Source organism: Acipenser ruthenus, chromosome 27 (genome assembly GCF_902713425.1).
Source record: "Acipenser ruthenus chromosome 27, fAciRut3.2 maternal haplotype, whole genome shotgun sequence".
Classification (NCBI taxonomy): Eukaryota; Metazoa; Chordata; class Actinopteri; order Acipenseriformes; family Acipenseridae; genus Acipenser; species Acipenser ruthenus.
This window is the reverse complement of record NC_081215.1, coordinates 5,971,587-5,999,234: the sequence shown is the minus strand read 5'-3', so window position 1 is coordinate 5,999,234 and position 27,648 is coordinate 5,971,587. Positions and strand designations below refer to the sequence as shown.

The 27,648-nt window shown below is 39.8% G+C and overlaps 1 protein-coding gene across 8 annotated transcripts in view; it reads left to right on the top strand.

Moving 5' to 3' along the window:
* Positions 1-27,648, top strand: part of LOC117432285 (ephrin type-B receptor 2-like) — a 116,022-nt gene that overhangs the window by 38,511 nt on the left and 49,863 nt on the right. For all 8 annotated transcript variants that reach the window (XR_004548770.3, XR_004548771.3, XM_059002157.1 and 5 more), the window contains exons 2-3: positions 11,909-11,973; positions 18,833-19,517. Coding sequence is in view for 6 of the 8 variants with exons in the window: in XM_059002157.1 (XP_058858140.1) it covers positions 11,909-11,973; positions 18,833-19,517 (750 nt within the window). In the remaining 2 variants the exon portion in view is untranslated. The remainder of the gene's footprint in view (positions 1-11,908; positions 11,974-18,832; positions 19,518-27,648) is intronic.

Genomic DNA, 27,648 nt, shown 5'->3' with positions numbered 1-27,648 from the left:
TAGGTGATGCAAAACTTTTTGGCCATATCTGTACATTCCAACATCTGCTGTTATTCTTATGGAAGTTTAAATTGCCAAGTTGCCGAGATTCATGCTCAGTGCTACAGTAATGTATATGATACTGAAAAGCTTGTCATTTTGAGTTTCCAATAGTTTTACCTCACATTTATACACATAAAATTGTGGACATGCATCAAGTTATTATTTCTGGTGAAGGGGGGAAAAAGGCCATTGGATAAAAACCAGGCCTTGTCTGTGCTCATTTACCAAAGGTATAAGTGGATCCACAGGGAGTGTAACGTAGCTTCCTTGGCAGGCTTAAGTAAACCGAAGTGAGAATAAAGGAATCCAGTTCTCCCATCCCCTCCATACCCCACCTGCTCAGGAAATATGTACAAGAGTTTATTTCTTGACTGAAGTGCTTGTGTTTACAGGGTCTCTGACAGGGGAGTCTGCTTAGGGTATTTGAAGGCAGACCTTTTTCTAACAGCAACACCTCGTATAATGCATGAACACATGCTTTACCTTCATCCAACAGGAATTGAAGAAAGTTTGTGAGAATGCACCCCTCAGTCCTGGGCCTCTCTCAGGCAGAGACTGGCAATTGTGTTGTGGTTTGGATATGTGGACTATTGTCCACTGGATCCAGAATGAGACTCAAGCCTGAAAGCCAAGTCAGTCAGCTGCTGCCCCACCTTAACCATTGGTGAGAAGAATCCACTTGTCCTTTTTTATTGCTGTACCTCCTGAAAAGGTCTCAATAATCAAGCTTGCTTTAAACTACTCTCCAGGTTAATAACAAGCATTATAATGGTATCCTTTAGCAGGACTATGAGCAGACTACAAAGTTAACATACCAGAGGGGGCAGAAATTGTACACTGTGTATATAGCCGTGCCCACAGATGGGTTGCACAACCATTTTTCATGGTTTGTAACATTCTGACTAATTTTAGTGTGATGCTCCATTTTTTCCCTCTGTTTATGTTACAAGTCTAAAACATTAAACATTAATTTATGGGCTCTTGGAAAACACGACTGGGAGATGTCTGTTACCCAGAAGAAACCCTAGCAGAAGCATTAGCAGAATGCAGCATTGCCATCAATGGAAACGAGGTGGAGCACACTGTCTGGCACTGATATGGTACAATGGCACTACCTGTGTATCTTAGATTTAATTGTAGACCTTGCGCTACCAATTCCTCTTCATACAAAATGATTGCCATTGTAGCACCAGTACTGCATTGACAAGATCAAAATACAACCCAGGTGTAACCAGAATAAAACGGGCCTATCGCGTCAACCCCCCCCATAAGAGAGATCTTTTGTTCAGATTAGTTGGCAGTCCAAGGATACACGACATTGCTCAGAATTAGCCCTGAAATTCTTTCTTGCTAATTTGATTTTCATCCCTGGTGTGACGGGCGAGTGATGGAGTCGCTTAACTCATCTAAAGTCCCTCGATGCTGCTGAAAAATTCATTTATAGTTTAATTTTTTTGGGAGCTTGGAGTAGCCGAGGGACTACAGAAAGAAGTCACAAGGATTCAATTACGGCAGGAGGTCTGAAGAAATTCTGAAATATTGCGTATCCTATTTTTGTACCCCTGCGGGGTGAAGGGAAGATTGCCGAGGTAGGAAGGGAGAAGGCAGCTGGTCCCAAAAGCCATCTGTGCTGATCTGACATCCAAAACAGACGTTCCAGTTCTATTATAAATCATTGATTTTTTTTTTTTTTTTTTTTGTAAAACATGTTAAAGCTCCAGATTGTATTTTATGAATTTTACAATGTCGGCTTACTTGCCGTTTTACTCGTCCATTATCTAAAACCAAAGAAATAACTGCATTTTCACAGAAAACAGTGTACCAGGCATAAGGCTGTGGGTCTCATCATCCATAGGCAACATTTATAAGAAATTTCATCAAGTAAGAAAAGCTTTGGATAGTGTAATAATCACTGAAGGAAGCACTAGCAAACCCATTTGTCTTCTTCACGAAGTGTCTATCGACTGGTTTCATAGATCTTGATTTACACAAGTCATCGACTTCCTTACCTGAATTAGGTCATGCAAGATTAGTACTAATTGGGGTTTGTAAAACCGGGTGTATAAGTGTTGCCTTTATATTATTATTATTATTATTATTATTATTATTATTATTATTATTATTATTATTAATAATTAGTCATTTAGCAGACACTTTTATTCAAAGCAACTTACAGAGACTAGGGGGTGAGCTATGCATCAACAACTGCTGCACAGTCACTTACAATAGGACCTCGGTTTTATGTCTCATCCGAAGGACGGGCTATGGTACACCTGGGATCAGTAAGTACAGCCACATGAATAAACAACATGGCATCTGTTTCAAACAAGCTAAAAAAAAGATAGGGCTACTGCCCAGATCTTTTAAATGGCAATGGTATTTTTCTAACTTTGAGCAGATCACAGCATTGCCTCTAAGGGGTTCTTTATTATTATAAGTATCGGTAATGTGCATAATGGGGCTCTGAACATTTTACAACAAACTGTGTTGAAAGTAAATTATAGGGAATTACACACAACCAAGCTTTCTTGCAGCCGGTAGGAAATTTATAGAAACGCTTTGTTTTTTAAGTAGCGTTAATTATACAATTATATGTGTATTTACATAGTTTATTACATAACTACCTGTGCAAATTAGTGTAAAATCAATGCCAGTGTTACAGCGGTGTAGATGAAAGGGTGTGAATTCTGACTGGCAGTTCTTGCTAAGTCTGTGAACTGTTACCCTAATTGTAATAATCACTTAAGTGTTTACATTCTCTGCACAATCTCCCTCTGCACTGTGTTGGTGGAGCAGAGAAAGAGAGGCTCTTACACTCTCTTCACAATCTCCCTCTGCACTGTGTTGGTGGAGCAGAGAAAGAGAGGTTCTTACACTCTCGTAACAGCCTCCCTCCGCTACACCTTCCTGAGGTTAACATTCAGTAGTTTCAAACCAAATTGGAAATATTCTGCAATCTTATCAAATGGATTAAGGGAGGATTCTCCAATATGGTTTCTCACAGCGATTGTGGGGAGGAAAAGTAATTGAAGAAAGATGGCACCCTTGGAGATTGGAAATCCAAGACAAGTACAAAATAAGTGCTAGGATTAAAACAAAAAAAAAAAAACATTTTAGTGCAGGATTTATCCATTGTTTAAATAGCTCTTACAGGATATATAATGAGTTGTAGACCTTTCGGTTTTGGCAGGTTAATGAGAGGGGGCTATGATCATTATATGTGTGTTTTTTAAAAGTGCAGGATATTAAACAGTCTACCAAAGCTTTGAATGGAAACCAGAGACCAGAAAGCAATAAACTGGGAGGCTTGATTGGGTGTTCATAAAGTCTCCTTCAGAAAGAAGGGACTGGCACGCCAGTTTGGTGTGTGTTACAACTCACAGCAGGGTTATTTAGAGTGCAAACAACTTGATTTCCACTGAAGGAACGATTCTATGGTCCATTAGGTGAATTTGTAATAATGAAATTCATCATATAGAAAGACTTTTTGAAGCTGTTGTTGTGAATGCTTATTATCACACGCTGGGGATGAATATTTCTGGGTGATGGCAATATAAAGCATAAACTGAACTGGTCTAAATGAGTAACGCTAAAATAATCAACGAGTGAAGGAAAACATGAATACTGAAGGATGAAGTCCAAGTTTTTGATGTCTTTACTCCCAAATGGATTATGTTTTGCGTTCCCCTCGAGACCCATTGTGTTTTCTGTTTATCCCATGCGTAATTAACCATTCTTTGTTTAACGGATTAAACATTCCTGTTGCTGTGGGGAGATCTGATTTCAAAGCTTTTCAGAGCTGTTATTGTGGCACCTGAAAAATAAATGTTCCTCGGAACACCCACACGCATAGTATAAAGTGCAGGCATCTGTATTTAACACTTTAGAGTTTTACACATATCGACAGTAGATAAGTATTTATACAACTGGGGTGAGTGAGAACAATCAAGTAATGTACACCTTACATTTTTTACAGTACCATTGATGTAGGTCATGGTGATCTACTTTATGATACTGAAAGCTGTCATTTTTTATTAATTTCTTTTGTGCAATAATAATATAAATATGTGTCTAATTTTAATTGTTTTAGTGCTACTGTAATACGAGATCGCAGATTTATAATGGTACAGTGGCTTGAGCTGGTGGTAGAATGGTACAGCAGTTTGACGTACCGATGGAAAAACACTGGTAATCCAGCGTGCTACTGTAACAGCACAACATTTACTCCAAATCCATTGTGTTGACTTTGCTGGTAATGAAGAGTTTATTTAGGGCGGCAGACCAGTAGTATTTTCCAAAAGTCCATAAATTAACGTTTAGCGTTTTAGGTCTGTAACATAAACAGCTCTTTGCTTTTCAGGGAAAATGTATGTTTAGCACCAGAGCATAACGCCTGTTTACATTTCCATGAAAAATGGTTGTGTAACCCGGTTATGGGCAAGGCAGAAATGGCAATGCAGGGAGCTATGCAGTTAGACATCTGCATTCTTCTTAGGACTGGGCTGTCAGGGGGCCAAGTGTTGGGAGAAAAACCATGGGTGGGGAAAGGTTGTAATTACCTCCCCGAGGTGCCCTGCGGGGCTTGTTTGAATAAATAATTACACTATTCAGTCAGGATATATGAGCTCATAAACAGCCATGAAAAGAAAGAGGTGGAGAGGAGGAATCGAGTGAGTTTAAATTAAAGGTTTGGAGAGCTGTGACAAACATAATGAAAACGATAATCACAACTAATAAAACTATACAGGTTTGTTCAGGCTTTCGTTTTTGAAAGTAGCAATTATATATATATATATAAAATAACAGGTTAAAAGTTGGTTGTACAAAATGTAGTTATACTTATTTATTTAAATATATTTTCATGGATATTTTAACCAGCCTACAACATTCACAATTTCTTATCCATAGTGATATGGCTGTGCTTGATACAGTATAGCTGGTCTTTGGCTGCCCTGTGGTGGCAAACAGACAGCCAGTTTCAGTCTCCAGTGCTGTTAGTACCTCACTGCTCTGCACTAAATCCATCCCTCTGCATGTTCTACATTACTTTATTATAGTTTTGTCTGTGGGCAGACGTCTCCATCTCACTAAAATTCCATTTTCAAATTCCCAGTTTAATAATTTAGGGTAGCAGTTCCATATACCAGGCTGGCTAGTGGGTATGAGATGTGGGCATTCAAACTGTTTTCACTGTGACCCAATTTGAAACCAAATTCAGAAGCATTTGTCAAGGCATTAAGTCAATAACATTAAATATGGCACAGTAATTATTACAATCACATGACCTACATATTATTGACCATTGACCCATCCTGGTAAAAGATGTGGTGATAGCTAGATTTTCTGACACCAATCCGTTGCTCTGCTGTTATACGTTTTAGTTTTCTTCAATGATGACCGTCACCTATAGTAACGAGCCGTGTTTTACATAAGCTTAACCTTACCCAGACCGTGCTTGGAATATAGCGCACCTGCCAAACCATGTTCAGTTGAGTTGTGTTACCATGAATAGGCTTACCACAGAATCTCTGGGACTGATCTGCATCCTGTATAATGTATACTGATCTGTGGATAGATGGTTCTAATACTGAGTAATGTATTGCTGTGCCAGTCTCCTGTATTAAATTGGCTGGGAGAACTCCAGTGTTTATATTGTAACACCCTATTTGTGTCGTCTGTGTTGGAATGACTACACTGATCCTAGAACTGCGTTTTCCAGATTGAATTTGCTGCCTTACTCATCCTAGTGCTAAGTTCTATTAAATTTGCCTGAGTTCCTGTCTGTATTGAATTTGCTGACTCTAATACCCCAGTATGGAGGGCTCTCTCTATTAAATTTACATCAGTCTCAGTTTAGGTAGAGTTAAGAAAAGAAGCAGAAGTTTGTCAGCAGCCCAACTTGACACACATAAGCTGAGAAGCTGCTACTGCCGCCCCTGTTGAAAGAGCCAGCTTGCTTTATTGGAGAGCTTGGGAAATCCTTGCATGTTGGTGCCAAGTACAGTTTTTCAGGCTCACAAAGTGTCTCCATCAATCAGGCGCGCAGATGCTGAGAATGAGAGACACCGGCAGTGTAGTGAGAATGTAGTGAGAATTGATATTAATATTTTAGAAATCTTTAAACTTAAGTCAAGTGTTAATTGTTTAGAATTTCAAATACAGATTTCCCTTGGTGGTTATGCAGTTGTACGTGTACAGTGTAATTTACTTCATATTCAAAATGTATTCAAAGAATGTAGAAAAGTTAAAAAAAAAAAAATGACATTCGGAATTGAACTGGGATTCAAACTGCACAATCACTTGTGTGTGCGTGTGTGTGCGTATTTGGAGTAATTCATGCACACATAATCAAGCAAATAGCTAAAAGCATGCTACCGTATCTGTTCTAATGAATGATTTTATCCTGACATAACCCATCCCCCTCCCACTCTTGCATAGTCACGCAAAGAGCTAGGCATGCTTGACATTTGAGCAGAACCGTTTGCCAGGGCTTGAAATCTGAACGCAGACGCTTATTTCTTTAACCTACCGTGTACTTTCACTGAAATGCTAGCCATTTCTTTTCAGGAACAATGTAGCTCAGTTCCTTATACTATAGGGTGCTCTGGGGTTTTCACGCACAGAATCTCCCCTTGTTTATAAAAAGCAAGCTTTTGACTGCAATCCAGTTATCAGATTCACAACCCTCCTGTTAAGGCTGGTTTATACTGCAGTCGTGCAACCATCACTTTCTAGTCTCTTGTCGTGCGACTCTCTGCCGACTCAAGAAAGTCTGGTTGCCAGAGTTACATTTTCAGTCCATCTCTCGGGTGTCATATGCCTGTAGTCTTTCTCATAAAGCTGGAACTGATATTTGAATATTGAAACAAAGCTTGAAATGTATATGGTGGCAAAATGACCAGATAAGCGTGCAAGGAAACCAGTGCAAAACTGACATCTCAAATGAGCACATATTCTACTGTACGCAAGGGATATCATTTTCACATTTTGACAAACCAATTGTATCTCAATGGTTTGACCACACTACAAACACTAGTAGTCCATTACAGTACCATCAGTACCTGTCAACGTGCTACTACCAATGCCTCTAGAGTCATATATGAATCCTGAACAATGAGTTTTTTTGGACGTCAAAATGGTGGTGTGGTGTTTAAACATGTGTGTGGTCTGGTTAAACAATCCCTTTTTCATTTGTTATTTTTTGTTTAGTTTGCATCGCTCTTTGAGAACTCCAGGTCATCGATATGGCTCTTTCAGGCAATAGGTTAGACAGCTCTGAGCTGCTGTATCAGGAGCACTGTGTGCTGTTAGTTTCAAATCCACTGCGTTGCCATTGCTTGGATTTGGCATCCAGGGAAAGAGTATTGGGGTAAGGAGGAGACTGCTCTGCTGGAGCTCCTGGGACTGAATCCTGCAACTCTTCACTCTCATTTAACTGACATGTGCAATACTTTTTAAAGAGCTCTTCTGTCAACACACATGAGCACTGCTATGAATGAACAAACTCACACACACAGTTAACAATCCCATATCAATTTCATGCTTGGTTGAGTCCTAAATAATATTTTGGCATGTTTATGAAAAGTAACAATTTAAGAAGGCAGTCCTTATTTTGTCTACAGACTAACCAATTTCATTCAAATCCAGTAAGTGTAGATGGAGGAGCCTGTTAGGTCAATTCCATTAATTCAGACTTTCAGCGTTTCCGAAGATTGTTTTTTTTATGGCCTTTGAACAGCTGTTGTGTTTAACTTTTCATTTCAGTGACAGAGATAATCTTTTACAAAATCTGTGAACCAATTTGAAGGAATGGACTCAGGCTCACTGTTCTTTATGAAGCACTTCAGCCTCTATCTAGTGCTCAAAGCCACTTCCTTCCACACTGCAGCCCAGCACTTTCTCTAACAACTGAGCTACTCAAACCCACTACCTTCCACATTGCAGCCCAGCACTTTCTCTAACCACTGAGCTACTAAACCCACTACCTTCCACACTGCAGCCCAGTACTTTCTGTAACCACTGAACTACTCAAACCCACTACCTTCCATATGGCAGCACTTGCTCTAACTACTGAGCTACTCAAACCTGCTGCTTTCCACACTGCAGTCCAGCACTTTCTCTAACCACTGAGTTACTCAATCCTGCTGCATTCCACAATGCTGCCCAACACATTCTCTAACTACTGAGCTACTAAATCCTTCTGCCTTCCACACTGCAGCCCAGCACTTTATCTAACCACTCAGCTACTCAAGTCATGGTGCGGTACCATAATGCCTTCTTCCCTTCTATGAGACAACATGATTCATTGAAATCGTGGAGAGCCGTGCCGTATTTTCCCGGAGTTTTTCTCTCTCCTTTTCTCCAGTTTTGATGGTTGGAAAAAAAAAAAAGTGATGACCGTTTTTTGCATAGGAAAAAAATTTAATAGTTTTCCCAGTGGGAGAAGAGCATCAGACAAGGGTGATTTATCTTTGAATGAAAAAATCGCTCTCCGGGGGTGCACTGCTTATACTAGGTACCTGGTGCTTATTAACACAAGGGCGCAAGGTGAGAATGAGGGAGAGCTTGAGTTTCAGCAGCTGCCTTTCTAGTCTTTTATTAATCTAGTTCCTCAGACACAGGCTTCAGCAGGGGTGCCATGCTTCCATCTGCACCATGAAACCACTCCACAGTCTCAGAAATCAATCACAGAAGAGCTACAGTATAAAAAGGTCAACTTGAGGGGTCCACTGGTATATTGTGTTTCACAAAATCCACACACACTTTCTTATGTGAATCTTGCGAAATAGATCTTGAAAATATGACAAATTTCAACAGGAACAACAAATCGATGGGCCATACTGTATTTTCAGCGCATTTACTAATGTAATTTTCCTGTTGTTTAGGTTCACTTTGTATCATTGTCTTTTTCAGTCATCACATCCTGTGACTTTTTATGAAGTTTAAAGAACCCCTGTGGCCTCAATAGTGATCTTTGAATCTCGTCTACCCTCCAAGTACATCTGTGTAACCAATAAATTTGCTTCAGCAACACTATTGGATGTAAGAAGAGTGTTGCTGGGTGACAGTTTATTGGTTACACTCTGCAGTTCCAGATATACTTGGAGGTTAGACATAATTCTAAAAGCTCAATTGAGGCCACAGGGGAGCTTTAAACTTATGGGTTTAAAATGGAGCTGTGATCACTGAAACAGCAAAGTAAATCAAAACAACAGTTAAGATCATTTGTGTCGCTAACCAAGTTCCCCTTTGAGAGATTGATATTACTTTGTTGTTTTGGGCCTAGTTTTGTAAACCGAACAGCTTTAAATGTTTTGAAAATCTGTTTATCTTTAACAGGGTTCTATAAGCCAGGGTATGAATATAATTTATATATACAGCTCACAAACCTAGCATCTCAGCCGAATGCCTGATCAAAACGAAAAGCCTTTACTGAGATCGCCTGATTTGGATTCTTGTTGTCTCCAGCAGCATTTCACAGTCATGGAGCATAACAGGCAGCCAAAACACAGTGTGTTGTTTGTTTGTCAACCAGAAGGTCTAAGCTGATACATATGGGGTGAGCGAATAAAAAGGGCCTCTTAAAAAAAAAACAAAAAAAAAAACCTTCCTATCATGGGAATAGTGTGTCAGTGTCAGATTCAGAAATAGACAACATGACTTCAGGTCTGTTCCTAATAATCAACATTCCAGAAATGTATCTGCGTTTTAGCTCAGTTTCTGAAGGCAGGAATTTCAGATTTTTTTCATTTGTATTTATTTATTATTATTTATTTTTTTTACTGTGGTCTTAAATGGTTCTGAGCTGAGGTGCTCATGGGGAGCGTCAATGGTACGAAGCTGTTTTAACTTAACAACATTGAACCTCTGACTCATTTTTACTCAAATAAGTTTAGCATGTTCCCCAAAAACGACCTTCTAGAAATCTTCGTTTTAAAAATATGAAACTGAATTGACTGTGTCTTTTTAAAAGTGGGTGACTGTGGCAGAGTGGTGAATACGTGCAGGTGAGTGCAGTGCAGAGTAATTACACAAACAACGTTTGGTACAGGTGCAAGGGTGTTTATTTTATTCAGAAAATGTCCAGAGCCTTAAGACAAACCTGCAAATAATAACACTGTAGGAAGTGGTACAGCGGCGTGTATCACTCCGTTTTATAATCCAACGGGTTTGACCCGTAACCCAAAAGTCCCGTTTCGTCACCCACATAAAACACAAAACACAGACACAATTTAGACAGTGCGTGATTTTGGTGTTAGTGGTGCAAACAAAGACAGTTCCTGCAGTGGAAAAGTGAGTGCTGAGGTCCAGGTTTTCGCTGCCCTGCGGCTGCAGCTCCGGATCGTGCTCAGTATTCTTTTAGTGAGAAAATAACACAAAACAGTGTTAAGACACAGACAAGACACACTCACGGTTAGTTTCCACAATACAGGCTCCTTCTCGGCTATGTAATTTAACCATCTACAAAGGAACAGATCACTCAAGCCATGCCCCCTATTTATACCCTCGCTCATGACCCCGAGGTTAACGAGCGCATCCGCTCCTCCAGTCCTCGGATGCCACGCCGCTTACCGTCCGGGTCAATGAGCTTGGGTGCCGTAGCTCTGCCCCCTTCCTAAATGACCGACTTCCACCTACCCTACGGAATAAATTGTCGTGCCATTTAATTAAGGGTACTCTGTTCCTCTTACACCGTGCCCTCACAGGTCGAGAGGGAGATCTAACACCAAGAGTCATACGATCTCTGTCACAGTGACTCATACAATAAGGAAAGGATTTTAACAGTGCACAATATTTAAAAAAAAAACGCATTTAAAAAAACTGTTACTAAGTTTTCCTTCAGAACAAATGCTAGCTACAAAGATTCCCATTAAAATACTGAATAACTACAATTAGTCAGTGGAAGAATTCAGTTACTTGGAGTCATTTCTTTTAAGTAATGTTTTGACAGATGAGTTGCCAAAAGTAAGATCACCTTCTTGTCAGATTTGTTTGTTTTAGCCAAAGTCTCGTGACTCACTTTTTTTTTAAGGGTTTGTTTAGCCTTCAGGTAAAATAATCTCCCTTTTTAATTCCTTTTGGCAGAGGAAACACACTCAAACACAAAGTGTTGAGTGCTGACACTGGGCAAAGGAACAAACGATCTCAAGGTCGTGACCTTTATACCTGGCATGCTATATACACAGGCTTTAATAATAGTCACTTTAGAAGAAGATGTTCATATGTGACCCTATCAAGTTTGGCCCAATTTCAGACACCCCTCCCTTCATCATCAACCATCATCACAATCTGGTGAATCATCATCAGTCCAACCCAGCCATCCCATCACAGAATAAAACATGACCAATTAAAAAAAGTAATGCAATTTATTATCAGCATACAATAGTAAATACTATAAGGCATAAACATAACGCAACTGTAATTTTTCAGATCACAGTACCTCTAAGGGGTGCCACTTTAGTTAGCAATTTTTATAAACTGCTTGATCTAGTGGGCAGAAACTTTCTCCCCAAAATGTGATTACCTCCACTGTTCAAATGCATGACGTACCATCAACCACAATTGGAGATTGACAAAACCGCTTGAAAATGTAGACCCTTAGCAGTCTGTTATGAATATTTAAAAAGTCTTTTCTAGATTATAATATGCTAATGTAGTGCGGTTTATATTGTTTCTGTTGAGCACAGTAAAATGATCTGCCTGCTAGCTTCTTTGGCAGCAGAGTCTGTACTGAAACATGCAGAGTAGATTAGCGTTTTAAAGCATCACACACTGTGATCAAAACCCATGGAACCAGTATGATCATGCTAAGCTGACTCAACATTATCTGATTCATTAACCCTTAATTCTCTCTTCCTATCTACAGAGATGTTAATGGATTCCACCACAGCAACAGCAGAGCTGGGTTGGACGGTAAATCCTACATCGGGGGTAAGTAAAAACTCTTGTTTAATAGCAATAAACCCTGGAGAGGGTCTTAATGCAATTATATTGGACTGGTTGGGCAAATACATGCTATATGTTAGGAACAGGTTACCTGAATGTCATGAAACTTGTCATACTTCTGAAGCTATACATTTAAACCTATATTTTGAGAACCGCTCTTCAGATTGTGATCTAGCTTTTGCATGAATATATTGGACGTCATGCAGGGCTGAATTGATTTCAGGTAATCGTTTCTTAATTGCTTTTGCTAGGAATAAGTACTTTCAAAATGAAATCTTTGCGAACTATAAGGAATGGCATAAGCGATTAAACGTGTTGTGTAATTCAAACTGTAAGTCTAGCTGCAGTCAGATCACATGACCTGTTTATTTATAACGTTTACTAAAAGAAACGTAATGGGATCATAGACCAAACTTTTGAATAGAAGTCTTTCTTAACGTCTTTGTGAAAAATGTGAATCTCCCTTAATTAACAGGAACCAAATGAAGTGCTAAAAGATTCTTTGCATAATAAAAAAAGAGACCAGTAATAATGGTAATAAACTTCAGAAAATGGATGGCAAAGGATTGGGTTAGGACTTGTAGAGCTTCTAGAGTTGTTTTTTTTTTTATTTCAAATTTTGTAACATTCTTTTATGGAATGTAAAAAAAACCCTGAGAATTCTACAGTCCCCTCTTGGACCTGACCCCTGCTCTGGAGTCCAGGAGATATGTCCACTGACCCATAGCAAGCTCTAATGCAGCCGCATCCACTCAGGTGAGGGGTAACGGATGAGCATGGATTTGTGCACAAAACACAGTCTTTTAAATCAGGATATTTTTTTTATCAATGCCTGCCATTGTTATACGAACTAAACAACATGAAACAGCTTCCAAACATGAATCCACGCATCCATCAGATTTAGACATAGACATTTGAAATGTTCTATCTGTGCTTCATGTTTATATTCATCAAGGAATTTTCATGATATTTCAGTATTTTTTAAGGCCCAATAATAGTTACAGCCTGTATTCTCCCATATTGACATTAAAAATGCATACGCAAGCAAAAATTTTATTATAAAAAAACAAGTAATTTTTTTAATTCTTTCTTATCACAATACAAATACAGCAGAGCTTTCATCTAGCAACACACAAGCAAAGCATGTGGTACTAGGTAGCTACAGTAGCTACAGGACGCTCCAAATAGGGTATCAGGACGATTAATTCACGTCAAATAAAAGCCATGGCAATAAATAGCTGAATTAATAGATTAATTGTTGCATCTCTAGTCTTCTGTTGCAATCATCTTCTCCAACACTGCTTGCACGAAAAGAACCAACAGATTATATTAGAGTGCTTCAGTTACCTGCATCGCTCCCCAAGTAGCCTACAAGTGCATTCTGTGCCAGACTGCATGGAGATGTGATCAATCAAACTGTCCCCCGACACCCAACACAAATCCCTTAGTGTGCGTTGTCACAGGCTGGCTAGACTTTACTTCCTGCCCTTAGGAGATCCCATCTTTAGACCATCTTGAAGGAGCTTAATTATCTCCTGTGCTCCCTGTGGAGCCTCTTCCAGGTGGGTCAGCTGGTATTACAGCACTGAGGAGGCACTGTCAGGACTGTGAAGAGGAGGTATCCCCAAAGGAAGACGTGGCAGACTGCTTGTGACTTGCTTGAGTAGTTTTATCACTTCTCACTGAGATGCACCTGAAAGATTGGCACTGGATTTTAACCTACAGTATGTTTACTGGAAATACAGTATGGTATGTTATCCTTATCCAGAGGTGGGCAACAGCCAGGGAGAAATGGAATTAATATAATTCCAAAATACCAAACTATATTTGATATGTTACACAGGCCAATCATATTCATCAAATAGATAAATAAATCGAATATATTCCTGCAACTCTGCTTGTGCATTGTACTGTCTTTTTTTTCCATTTTGACTAAAAAATAAGTCAGTTTTACTTCTGGTTTATTTACACTTTAAATTCAGCAAATATTTAAATTAATTATACTCTGAAATGTTTATTTTCAGTGCAAACCTTCTGTATATATGTATTGATTATAATTGGTCATTTTACAGCATTTTTTAAAATGTGAATTTAAAAATACATTTTAAAGTGGTAGGCGACTGTTTACACAAATGGTTTAAATGTTTACTGTATTAGACTCAAATTTGAATGATCGTTCCTCTATGCTTTTAAGACGGCCCAAATAAAACAAACACTGTGATAGAGGGAAATGATGTTTCTGCAGTGTTAGCATTAAATAATTGCACACAGTTACCATAATTACTGTTATTTGGTACTTGGAAGGACAGCGGAACCATAATTAAAATGTAATCCTATGGGCTGGTAGCAGGGCGTTGCTGTGTAATGCAACAAAATGATAAACTAAACATATTTTGGTGCAGCGAAAGGTTATTTGTGTACAAAATGCCAGCAGAATAGATACAGAAAACAGATTAACACTCTGTCGATGAATTATGAATTGAATTGTTCAGACTCTTGTGTGAGTCAGCTGCAGGAATTAACTCTGTAGGTTAGCTGCCAGGGCTGTATCTGAATGAAGATTTGGCTGCCTGCACAGCGGTGAGCTGCTGAAACTTGTCCATCGCACCATGTCCCCTCTAGGAGTGAGCCCATGCTTTAGTAACTCAGACGGATGTCCCAGTGCGCTCCAGATAAGGGAAGCTCTCCAGGGTGCTTTTAGCAAAGGCTTGCTGAGGAAATGATTTATTTGTTCTGAGACACCATACCCCGTAATAATGAGCACTCCATTCTCAGCTCTCCAGCACTGTCATTACCCTGCACCTTAATACAGTGCTGTAGAATGATGAATGTCTGTGTAGCGGAATATCGGCACTAGTAGAAGTGAATGGACTGAGGCTGAAAGCTGTGAGTGTCGATGTAACCCATACAAGCTCACCATCCTATTATATACTACTTTATTATTTAAAATGTTTTCTAATCACAACCTCTATTTAGTCCATTGTCAGTTTCAGTGAAAAGAGGGAAAAGGTTGCTGAAGAGAATACCGTTAAGAAGCTGAGGTACTTGGTCGATTGTGATGTCACTGTTTTGAATGGACTTTGCAGTTGAATGGAATTGTAAAAGGTGCCTCAGGTATGATTTTTTAAAGCAGGTGACGTCAACCGTGCTGATATGGAGAAGAATACAGCACGGTAAAAACTGAAAGGAGCAGGGTTGATGTCATGAATAGGGTTTCTCCGTGATGTGTCGTGGAATGTAGAAGGAAATATTTGCACTCTGATTGGCTGAAAGATCCTGAGCAGTATCTAATAATAACGAGCTCCAGTTTAAACTCTCCATTCCCAGCTCTCCAGCGCTGTCACTACCCTGCACTTTAATAATGACCACTGGTCTAAAAAGCTCCTGGATTCAAAGATGGAAGATTTTGGAAGTCACATATATTCTATAGCATACAATGATTTTAGATACAACCATGCCGTTTTAATTAAACAAAAACTCTTTTGAATAGAGCACTAATCTAAACACTCTTTTTTCTAATCACTGATGGAGACACCAAATGAACCAAAAGGCTGAAGCTAATTAATAATGAAATCATTGCAGCACTATTTTAAAGACTGCAGAGAGATTGTATATAATTCACAAGCTCTCGTCCTGAGTTGCTCTCTGGGCTTCCATGGCCTGATTTGAATTATTATTATTATTATTTTTTTAATGTACCCAAGATGTTCCTATCCAGTCCGCAGCCTAAAGATCAAATAGCTTCAAATTTTGTTTTCTTAACTGTTTTATGATGTTTGCAATTATTCTGAGTGCAATTACTTATATACTTTTTTTTTTAATATTATTCCTAATCATCCACCGTTAAGAGACTACTGAGAATGATGGGTGATGTTCGCTCTTAACTATTACAGGGAGGGGCCCTTCTTATTTGATATAAAGAATACCATCACATAGAGTTCTTAATCAGTACACTGAAGAAAGCATGAGCAGAAATGTCTAACATTGTAGTTTGTGTTTTAGAACGCCCACCCGGAATAGCAGATGTGCTGGTATGGAGATCTGTGTCTTGAATCTTGCCCTGAAATTTTTGGCAAACTTCTAGCTCGGCTTGGGAGCGGATTAAAAAATGCCTTGGCTTGCATGGTCGGATTTCTTAAACCCCCCAAAAACAATTAAAGCTTCCCAAAAGAAACTCCCTATTCATACACATAGCAGGCCGCCTCACTTGAGTCTTTAATCCACCGAGGCAGTAATCAACACAAAGACCAGTAATAATACGGAATTTTATTAAGCACTGTGTATTTTCATGTCAAGCGTTAATTGTGGCATTAAATGACTAATTTGCATTCAGTACTTAGTTTTGTTAATAGAAACATTTAAAACTTTGTTTCTGCAATGGTGACTACCAAGGTATCACATTGTATCCTTCACCAGTTCTTAGCAATCACCACTGCAGAAACCCATTTTTAAGGGTAAAATGAGGGAACAAATATCCCACAGAATCTTGTGTTAAAAGTAAATGGTTAACTTTCAGGGGTACCACTGTTTATTAAAATCATTTGCAAGGGAAGATTTTCTATTCAGGGACACCAAACAATCTGACTGGGTTAAAATGGGTAACAAATTCCCCACCCCCAAGTACCACAAACCAGCCAGGGGTAGTTGAATACTTTTTGAGTCATTCTACCGAACTATAATATTATATACAATAGACACTGTATGTATTTGTCTGTTACATATACAGTAGGACCTTTTATATTTCGTTGCTACAGAATCCTGGAAACACAAGACCCTGACTTCAACTGCGTAATCTAAACTACATCCCACATTCCCCAATTAAAAGAAATTTCAAGGTCATTGCGCTTCTCTGTGTTAAAGCCTTCATTTAAAAAAAAATAATGTATTTCCCAGGCAATTCACTGCTACTTCATCAAGTAAGGCTTAACCCCTACTCCCAGTACCTTTAAAACACATGACCGAGCCAAAGCATCTAATTAAAAAGAAAAAAAAAGAAACTGTGAAAATGAAGACGTTTCTTCTAATTTCACACTTAGCGCTTGATCGCTGGCCCCTTATTATCCCTCATTTGGTTCCCTCCACTGCCTCCGATGAAAGCGCGTCGGGAAAGCCTTGGCGTGACAAAAGGGGGCCCATGGGCCCATGGGCCCGAGAAGTCTGTTTGGGGTTTTTCTTTCCTTTTCATTAATTCTTGCTTTTTTTTGCATTTCATTTGATCTGTCAAAAGCTCTAGCTTTTGGAAAGGCTAGCTCCTGAACTTATTTAGTTTGTAGCAAAGTGCGTTTTTCACCGAGAGGTCAAACGAAACCACCACCCCTGTACACACACTCAACAAACCCTTTGATCAGACCGAAAAAATAAAAAATTCACCTGGAATCCAAAAATCCCATAAAGGAATGTCACTAATTTGCTTACACAACTTTGCTCTCTCTAAAAAAGAGTTGGCTGTTACGGTGTGCAAAACAAAACCATACTCCTATGAATGAGCCTTTGCATGACCGAATTGCTTTTGTGAGCTTTGTTTTTCCATGGAGATGAATTCGGACGTGGAAAAAAAGGCTGCACTAATTAATCCAGGAAAGTTGTTACACAAATATATGTAATGTTTTTTAATTAGGGGTTGACTTCCCCACTTTCCTGTCAAAACCCTTGTTAAGCGAGGACTAATTTGAAGGATTATGTCAGCTGTGAAATGAGGAGGGAAGCAGAGAAGGAGGAGGGAAGTGGGGGTGAGAGCCACATGTGGTCTGCTCTATAGCCTTTCTTTAGTGAGGAGGGGTAGAGGGGAGCATAGAGGTCAAGGTTGTGGCTTTTCCTGTGGTCAATAGCCCCTGTCGTTCAGCTCTAGAGGGCTCCAATGAGTTCTAGGTCTACAGGTTTCACCACAAGAGAGTCTTAAAGGGACTAGTTGACACAATGACATGAACTTCAAGTCCCTGTTAAGCTATCACTGGGTGGTCTATAGCTTTGTTAAATCCAAACCTTAAAAATAAAAGTATACATAACTACAGTGTTATACACTGAATAGTGCTACATTTCAAAATACAGAAAGACAATTTATAAATTCAATGACAAATGTCTCGACTAGAAGTCTTTTTCAGTGTCTTTTAAAGTTGAAAGTTAGTTTTGACAAACTATTCATTGGGAACTGTTTCTGTCAATGTATTTCTTTTTAAATGGCAAACACATCCAAAATGTTGTTTTTAGAACAGTACTAATACAATATAATATAATATGGTTTCACAGGAAACATTACAAGTCCAGGATTAGTGCTAAGCAGGGTCTGTGAAACCAATGAGTCTTTAAAGTTACAAATGAATCACTTTTGGTTGAAAAAATAAAGTGCTAAACCATTTAAATGTATTTTTTGTAAATACATTTCCACAGCAATTCAGTTTGCTATGTATTTATCTGGCTTTGATAAACTTTCTTTACCATGCACATCTTTACTGTACTGTAACAAAGGCCTTGTATGAAAAGTTTGTCTACTTGCCGTAGTGTCTTTTAGTTTTACATTATAATCTGTGTCTGAATGTTTGAAGTTATGGATGAACATCAAAGGCAAGCGGTACCAGTTTAGTGTTCTCTTAACATAGGTGTTTGAAAAAGCTTAAGAACTAGGGTTGTAACAATACCCTAAATTCACATTGCCTATCGTTACACACAATATGCAGATCATAATATAGTATGTGATATTCCTAATAATACTACAATATGCGTGATCTTTTATAAGATGGAGAATAAATGTATTCAAGAACCATTTAGTTCTGACCACAAGCAGCTATCCTTTTGGTAATGATATCACCCTGCTAATACCCAGTTTCTCTTTTTCTTTCTCCAACAGTGGGAAGAGGTGAGCGGCTACGATGAGAACATGAACACAATCCGCACCTACCAAGTGTGCAACGTCTTCGAGTCCAACCAGAACAACTGGGTGCGCACGAAGTACATCAAGAGACGGGGCGCTCAGCGCATCCACGTGGAAATGAAGTTCTCAGTGCGGGACTGCAGCAGCATCCCAAACGTCCCAGGCTCCTGCAAGGAGACCTTCAACCTGTACTATTATGAGTCAGACTCGGACTCAGCCAACAAGTTCTCACCAGCCTGGATGGAGAACCCTTGGATCAAGGTGGACACCATAGCGGCCGACGAGAGCTTCTCTCAGGTAGACCTGGGCGGTCGTGTCATGAAGATCAACACTGAGGTCCGCAGCTTTGGCCCGGTCTCCCGGAGCGGATTCTACCTGGCCTTTCAGGACTATGGGAGCTGCATGTCCTTGATTGCCGTCCGGGTCTTTTACCGCAAGTGCCCGCGGATCATCACGAATGGGGCCATCTTCCAGGAGACCCTCTCAGGGGCTGAGAGCACCTCGTTGGTGGCGGCGCGGGGAGTCTGCGTGCCTAACGGCGAGGAAGTGGACGTGCCCATCAAGCTCTACTGCAATGGGGACGGCGAGTGGATGGTGCCGATTGGGCGCTGCATGTGCAAAGCTGGGCATGAATCGGTGGAGAACGGGACGATATGCAAAGGTAAGGTTGAAAGACTGGCTGCCTGGCTGACCTACTTCATTGCATAATTTCTTCATTCATCATGAAAGATATCTCTTCTGCCTGCAGCTGTGTGTTATAGTATTTTTTTTAAATAGGCAGGTGACAGGTGACCCAAGCAAAATGGGTTCAGCTGCAGTGTGTTTTATAGAAAGCTGGCTTTCCTTGGAGGGAATGACGCAGTCAGCCATATGTCCTTTACTTCTGGAAGTTCAAAACCTGTCCAGATAATAAGCGAGTTGGGTGGATTTAACCGGGCCCTCTAGAGGTATAGGACTGAACAACAGCAATAGGATTTCCTGTGTACAGCTATGGCCAAAGGTTTTGCATCACCTAGAAATTTAGGATTTAGACATAATTAGACATAAAAAAAAAAAAAAAGTATTTTATTTAACATCATGTAATCAAAGAAACTACAAATGATAGTTCAGTTTTTGTCAGTTTTCCGTTAAATATATGGAAAACTACAAAGTGGTATGTAATGTAATATGTTAACGTAACATTATTCAGAGGGTTTCTTTCAAGTTTATGAAGCAAAATGAGTTAATTCTAGAGGGTGATGCAAAACTTTTAGCTATAGCTGTGTGCTTTAACATTATGGGCTGGAGCATAACTTGGGCCATGGTTGGGAGAGAATATTTTTAGGATATATATAGGAATATGAATGTAATTGGTTAAATAAACATAAACAAACACAACCTGTCCTGTGGTGCTGCACTTCAGTATTAAACACATTGCCCAAAACGAAATGCTGGATTCAGACCCTTGCTAGCCTATGGAGGCACTATTATACACAGACTGGCATGCCTGAGGGATAGTAAAGGAATTTATGTACAAATACTGATCCCAGTATTGCAGGTTGCATTAAGCATTCCATCTGTCACAAGGAATCCTGCTTCTGCCATTCATTGCTCTAGTACCTAGATTGCATAATGCCAAATGTGCTATTTTGACCATTGAAACTGAAACAGAGACAACAGGAGAGATGTGGCTTTTATACTGTATATTACATGCTACATATCAGGGATGCTATTTGCATACTTTCATGATATATGCATTTCTACATCAGTCCCAATACTTGTACAAAGGAAGTGTATGTAACATGCATTCATACTGCAGTATGTGTATTGAGCACATCTATTGACAGCGTTATGGCAGGTGATCGAATTGCTACAGAAGGTGACGGCTTATTCTCTTGCAAATGGTTCCATGCTTCATACAGTCAAACAAATGAAGAAATGTGTAGCCCCCGGAAACAGAGCGCTCTCCAGTAACAGATTGAGCAGTGGCATAAAACAAACTCACTCTGTACTTCTCATCTCAAGCATTGGGATGCCAGGACAGTAGGAATGTGCTGTGCCGTAAGCAGTTATGACAGAGCGCGCCGTTCGGCTGGTGAGGAAGTGCCAGCTAAAATTTAAATATTTGCCTTGCGTTTGATTAATGAGGGAGATGGGAGACCCTGTCTCCTCTCTGCAAATATTGCACAGCATGTTGTAACTCCCCTGCAAAATTTCACCCTGCAGTAATACAACACTGTCTTATCTGGCTGTAGATCTCCCAACACATATTTAGGGAGGCACATAAGTGGGCACATTACCTCCTTTCATTAAAGCAGCTCTGTTCACTAACTGGTCTTTGCTCTTACAAGTCCATTAGTCCTCCCTTGGGCCATTCTCAGACTACAGCTATGGCCAAAGGTTTTGCATTGCCCTATAGAATTAACACATTTTGCTTCAAAAAGTTGAATGAAACCTGCTGAATAATGCCACGTTAACATGTTGAATTACATACAGCTTTGTAGTTTTCCATATACTTAACAAAAAACTGACAACAATGTTTTAAAGTGTGACATTTCAAACATGAAATACTGTACTACTATTATGGATTCTGCTAAACTCGAATTTAAGAGGCAGCCCAAATTTCCCACCCTCAATTTGAGGAAAAAAATAAAACAAAGATACAACCTCAATTACGCATATTGAGGCAGTTTGCGGCCGTCTGCTCACACACAGAGCATTACAGTTACGTGCTGCTTCTCATTTCCAGTCGTGATTACTCACACCAGTTTTTCTCCCAATTTGTGAACTGTGGTATTGCTTGGCATGTAGAAAAATACGGGGGTCTGATAAGCAACTGATCTGTCCAAGCTGGTACTGTTTGTTAGAAACGCTGAAATTGTAAAAGCTTCTCTTTGAATTCCTCAGGAAGCTAATGATGCTTCTTTGAAAATGGCTGCCTGTATGTCATGGATGATTCGAGATTGGGCAGTAACGTTTTGGTTCACCTTTCCTCGGCAGTAGGTCACATTGCTGCTTGTGTATTCGGGTAGTCGCATCTTTTGTTGGTGATTTTAATGCACGCATCACTACACTGTACACTAATTTAAGATGGCGGCTATTTTTGAGAAGCAAAAAATAGTTTTAAAAAGTGCATCTTAAATTCGAAGGAATACGGTATGTCTTAATCCTAAAAATGTAGGTGATGCAGAACTTTTGGGCATAGCTGTACAATAAACTATGTTGTGCTTTTGATCTTGTATCACGATAACAAAGATCCATACCTCTATTACAATACGATCATGTAAAGAGAGTATCACGATTCATCGATACACCTCTACTATTGTGACATCAACACCAGTTAATGCACTGCATCACCTGATTCCAATTGGAAATCTCCCATCCAAGAACTGAATAAGCCCCACCTTGCTTAACCCCATGAAAGCTGGCGAAATCCAAGGTAAAATGACTGGAGGATCATATACAAACAAGAAATGTAATTTTCCCTAATACACCTTTTGCTGCACTGTATAAGACCTTGTAATTTTGGATTTAATCCCAGTAGAAAACGTAAAAAAAACAGACTTGGTTTAAAAAGTAATGTGTTTTTTTTTCTTTTAAGTCAGACTCCTTGTCAGGTGAAAAGAGAAAATAAAACATGTTAGTAAGGGGTGGAGGCCTGGGAAGCAGACAGCACTGGTGACAGAATTCTATTAACAACACATATTATCTCGACAATGGGACGTAAATGTGGCAGAAAAGCCCCACCCCTAGTACAGTATTTGTGCATTTCTTCATCTGTTGTACCCACTAAATAAACACTCCCTAGGTGGTGTGTGGTCAGCATCCTGATACATGGGCCTCTGGAGAACACTGTGTTTCTGGATGATGGTGCACCATCATACAGAGCATGTCTAGTCACCCAGTGGAAAGAAAATGGTACTTGATGGATGTAAACCTTTGCCCTTACCCAGCAGTGTTTCAGCCCTGAAGGGTGCCCTCCTTGAATTAACAACAGATCCCAGGAGAAGATTGCCACTCTCATTTCAGGGATGCCTGATCGTGTCACTGTTTAAGAAGGACATTCCTCAAGGTATTAACTGATACCAGTGATGTTGCCTCTATTTCAGGCAGGGTAAACATACATTTCCCACAATGTTCAGGGTCTCTAATTACTTCTGACATGTCTCTGTGTTCAACAAAAAAAATGGTAAAAGAAAAATGTAGAGGAATGGAAAGTAAATAGTATGGTCTGTCTGTCTCAAATGAGCAGCAGCTCACTTGTTCAGTAATGGAATCTAAAATAGGATCCCCAGCCCCCAATGGAGGCTTTCACTAGATGTTTCTTTTAAGCAGAGTGTTTAAAGATTAAAGGGAGAGAGAGAGAGAGAGAGAGAGAGAGAGAGAGAGAGAGAGAGAGAGAGAGAGAGAGAGAGAGAGAGACATTTAACCATTTCATTATGGTAAACTGTGAGGGGTTTGTTTAACTGTGGTGCACGGGAATTTAGTGTTGTTGGAAAGTGAGGGAAATGGCTACAGGGAGAAATGGTGCCCCTCACAACTCTGCAAGAGAGAGAACACACATCAGTTTCACAATATTTAATTTCTTACCTTTAATATCATATTACTGAAGGACATTTATATTGGAACAGACAGTAAGCTTGTTAAATAATGATCTATCTTTCTCTATTGTTGTTTCTACTTAGAGCATTATTTACCAGGCTTACCAATTATTCCATCATACATGTCCTTTTCTAACCCGAAGAAGCAAGGATTAAAGTGTAATCCCTGCCCATCAGTCCCTGTCCATCCAGGAATCCAGGAAAATCTCCTTCTTGATGGGAGCCAGGTGTCTTACTCACTCATTCAATTTACAAACAGCGGCCAACATGAGCTGTCTAAGTTCTGACATAATTGATCGGCTGATTCTTGGGGGAGGGAATGTGTTTACTAACTGGGCACAAAAAACCTAGGATTTATGTTCAATTCTGCTCCTTTGCTGAATAAATTGTTTGGGTTACTAAATAAAACATAATTTTACTCTATCAGAGATGGTTTCACAAGCCAGAACTCGTCTACTCCGGATAAAAACAGACCTGATTCTCTAACACATTAACTGATTGTCAAGAAGGTAGAAGTCTCAATTCTCCCTTCCTCACTTAACAAAAGGTATTTCAATTTTTTTTTTTAATTGCTTTTTATTTATTGCCAATTTTAGTATTGGTTTGCATATTACTTTTTTTTACATCAATAAAACAGTTGAGACATTGAATGAAAAAAAAATGCTTCCTAATTTTTCCTTTATCAGGTTAGGTCGAAAACACGGTTTTCCACTGTGGGCCCAATTTACTATGGAGGGGGGTGATTTGAATGTGATTTGCCCATAGGTGGAAATATAGGCCATGCTCTTTCTCTGTTTCCTATTCATACTTGTAGACACTTAATAGTCTTCTATCATGTAGAAACATGCTCACTGTGACAATGCCGCTGTCCTGCTGTACTGCCCTTGCACGATGAAGCATTACTCAGACAGCCCATGAGGAACAAGGATCTCTGAGGCTTGCAGTAGCTTGATATCTCCGGGCTGTCTGGGAACCTTATTCACAGAGCATTGCGTCCCATCCCCTGAGCCGGAGCAGAGGATATACCTCACGCATTCATAGGATAGCGATGGTCCCCAGGAGGCTGGAGGGAGACAGAGAGGAGGTGTGAGACTGAGATGAGAGATCGGATTATACTGTTTGTACCAGAAGCAGTGAGAGAGAGGGGAGAATAGAGACTGAGAGAGAAAGAGAGGTATGCAGGGGGAGAGACAGAGAAGTTGAAGAGATCATGATACTTCTACGTGGGTAATGCAAAAATAAGCCTTTCCTCAGAAATTGATCAAATCAATACATGTGGTGTTTTTTTTTTCCATCCTCATTGAAGACATGTCTAAATATTTGTTGTTGAATTTTACAAAGTTTATTTTCCGTATTTCTAATTATACATTTTCTCTGCTTAAATGGCAGGGGTTAGACTAAAGACACTAGCTGGCCTGCTCTACAGGATATTACCAAACCAAGTGAGCAAATAGAGAGAAAGTAAAGATCTGAGCAAATCATGACAGGAAGTACCATTGGATAGCATTATAATCCTAGCCTGAAGAAAACACTAGCAGAACCATTAGCATTACCAGCAATGGAAATGGATTTGGAACAAATATTGCACATTTGTCCCAATAGTGGAGCATGCTACAAGCCTAAGGCCCTTAATGAAGTATTCCAGCTTTATTTCAATCCCATTCATTTTACACTGCTGTCCTAAATTATTTATTGTCTAAGTCCTCCCACGTTTCCTTTCCACTTGGCTGCTTGGCACGAGACATGTAGTGTCCGCACAGCAGGCTCGATGCATTCCCTTGGTGTGGCTCGTACACAGCCTCTCCAGCAGCTATCGTTGTTATTGCACTGGGTTCCTGGTGTCCAGGTTCAGACATATACAGATAAATGGTTCCATTGTCATAACATAAACCACTGTAACATGAAACAGCAGTGTCAAACTGTCCTTCATGATTAGCAGTGCGGAGTTTGTGAAGTAGAGTTTTTGACCACCAATAAGATTTGAGTATTTTATTTATTTTAGTGTTTTCCCATTTAACTACAGTACTGTTAATGCCACTGCACATCATTTATCATCCATTATCCCTACGTGCTTCAAGTTGATTAACATACACAAGCATGCAGAAGAAAGATGACAAATGTTGTGTCTACTATAATTGAAATAATATATATATAATACTTGTTATGTATATAATACTTACTATCATCTGTACTGCACACAATTCACATATTTGGATAGGTTCATATTGCTTCATGATGTCATGTCCAACTCCACAGTAATGGCTTGGCAAATATCGTCATATAGTTTCATATGCAGCGTTATTTTTCCAAACTCTTTGTGTCTTGGATAACAACTTCATTGTAATATTGCATGAATGCCAGGTAACTCTTACAGTGACTATTATTGGTCACTGTCATTTTTAGAACAAGGAAAATCAGATTGAATAGAAATGATTTTGATTCCAAAATCAATGCATTACTCTCATCTCGTCAGGCAATTCTGGACTTGGTGTGCAAGATAAAATCAGATCAAGAAAAGGATCTGTTGTGCAATGATCTTGTATAGTGGAAGTAGGGAAAAGGGTGACACTGATGGATTCCAGCAAAACTTTCAACAGGAATAAACAGGCAGGGAATTTTAAAATCAAATTCCACAAACCAGACTGGTGCAGTCAGCACCGTGGTACTGACGGACAGCACTGGCAGCAGTTCAGCACACTCATAACTCACAGGTCAGGGCACCTCGGTGCGAGGCAGATGCTTGCACCAGGGTATCTCTCCCATACCTTCACGCCCAGCCCCCTGCAATGGTGCCAGATTGCTTTGGCATTGGCTGGCATTGCTTGGCACAGCCGCCCCCACACACTGCTAGTCCGCAGACTGGAAGACAGGCTTGCAGATGCCCGGCGCTCATGTCCAGTGTGTGCAGTTGGGAGCTATAGCATTTGCCAGGAATAACAAGCTGGCACTGTCTTGTTGGCACAGTCTATAGGGGCACCAGACTTCAGGTCGGCATCTGAAACTGAATAGAGAAGGCCAAACCCAACCCATCAACAAACATAAGTTGCAAAGGATTACATCAAACGTTACAATAGAAATAGGCACTAATGTAACACACCATACATGGGGTTCTCGTGTCTCATTTTAGCCTCAGTATGCTTGTGGTATTCTCTAAATACTGCAGGTTTCATGTCAGTTCACACTCGCATTTGTGCGTGAGCTGTATGCTTGAATTGAAAAGAGCCTCCATTTTAAAGCATCTTAGTCCCCTTCTTCTATGTGACAGTGAAGTACAGTACATGGCTCTGCTGTTTTGTATTATACTGGTTGGAGAGGGGAGCCTTAAAGACAGCTTATAGAGTTCTGCTCAGATGGAATGAATAGGGTATTGCAGGCACCAGACCACCACTACCAAGGCGATTTACCACCTACCACTGTTTGCAATAAAGACGGGATGAAAAGCATATTAATGCCTTTGTGCAGCTGACGTGTTGTGACTGGTACAGTGCAAAGCGGTCCACCCAGGGCAGCCGTCTCTATTGAAGTCTTAGGAAATGCTTTTAGAAGCTGGGAGCGAGGAAGGGGGTTGGCTGACTGTGAAGCAGAACTATTTTATTTAATCTCCATGCCAGCTGACATTGTGTGGCAACATTTTAGCATGCCAGGGTCGCCAACTCTGCTCTTAATGAACTGCCATTCAGTCATAGAAAGTCTTTCAAAAGCCAAAGAAAATGAAAAGTTCTCAGGCAGTTCAGCTGCTAATTGTATGCTGTCATTTCTCCAAGTTTGTAATATTTATTTTCTTAAACTAAAATAACATTGGGGTGCCATTATAATGCAAGTGAAACCCTAGCCGAACCATTTACAGAATTACCAGCAATTTCAACACCATAGATTTGAAACTGCACGTTCTCCTGATACAGCAGGACACTGTCTTTTCTGATATTGTACCGTGTTACTACAGCAAACCAGTAGATTGTACTGTTTGTTCATACTAACGTCATACCATTGGGTGAACAAAATATGAACATTTGACCACTGTGGTACCATTCTACCAGTGGTTTATATAATCTTGTACAATGTTCAAGGACTTTTCAGCCAACCAGGGTACAGATAGTCATTGAGATGACCTTGCATTACAATTGCATTAGACATATAGATGTCCCACAGTTCAAACAGTTACTAAAGTTAATGCACTACTTGGCAACCATTTGTTTACTACAAAGAATGTCA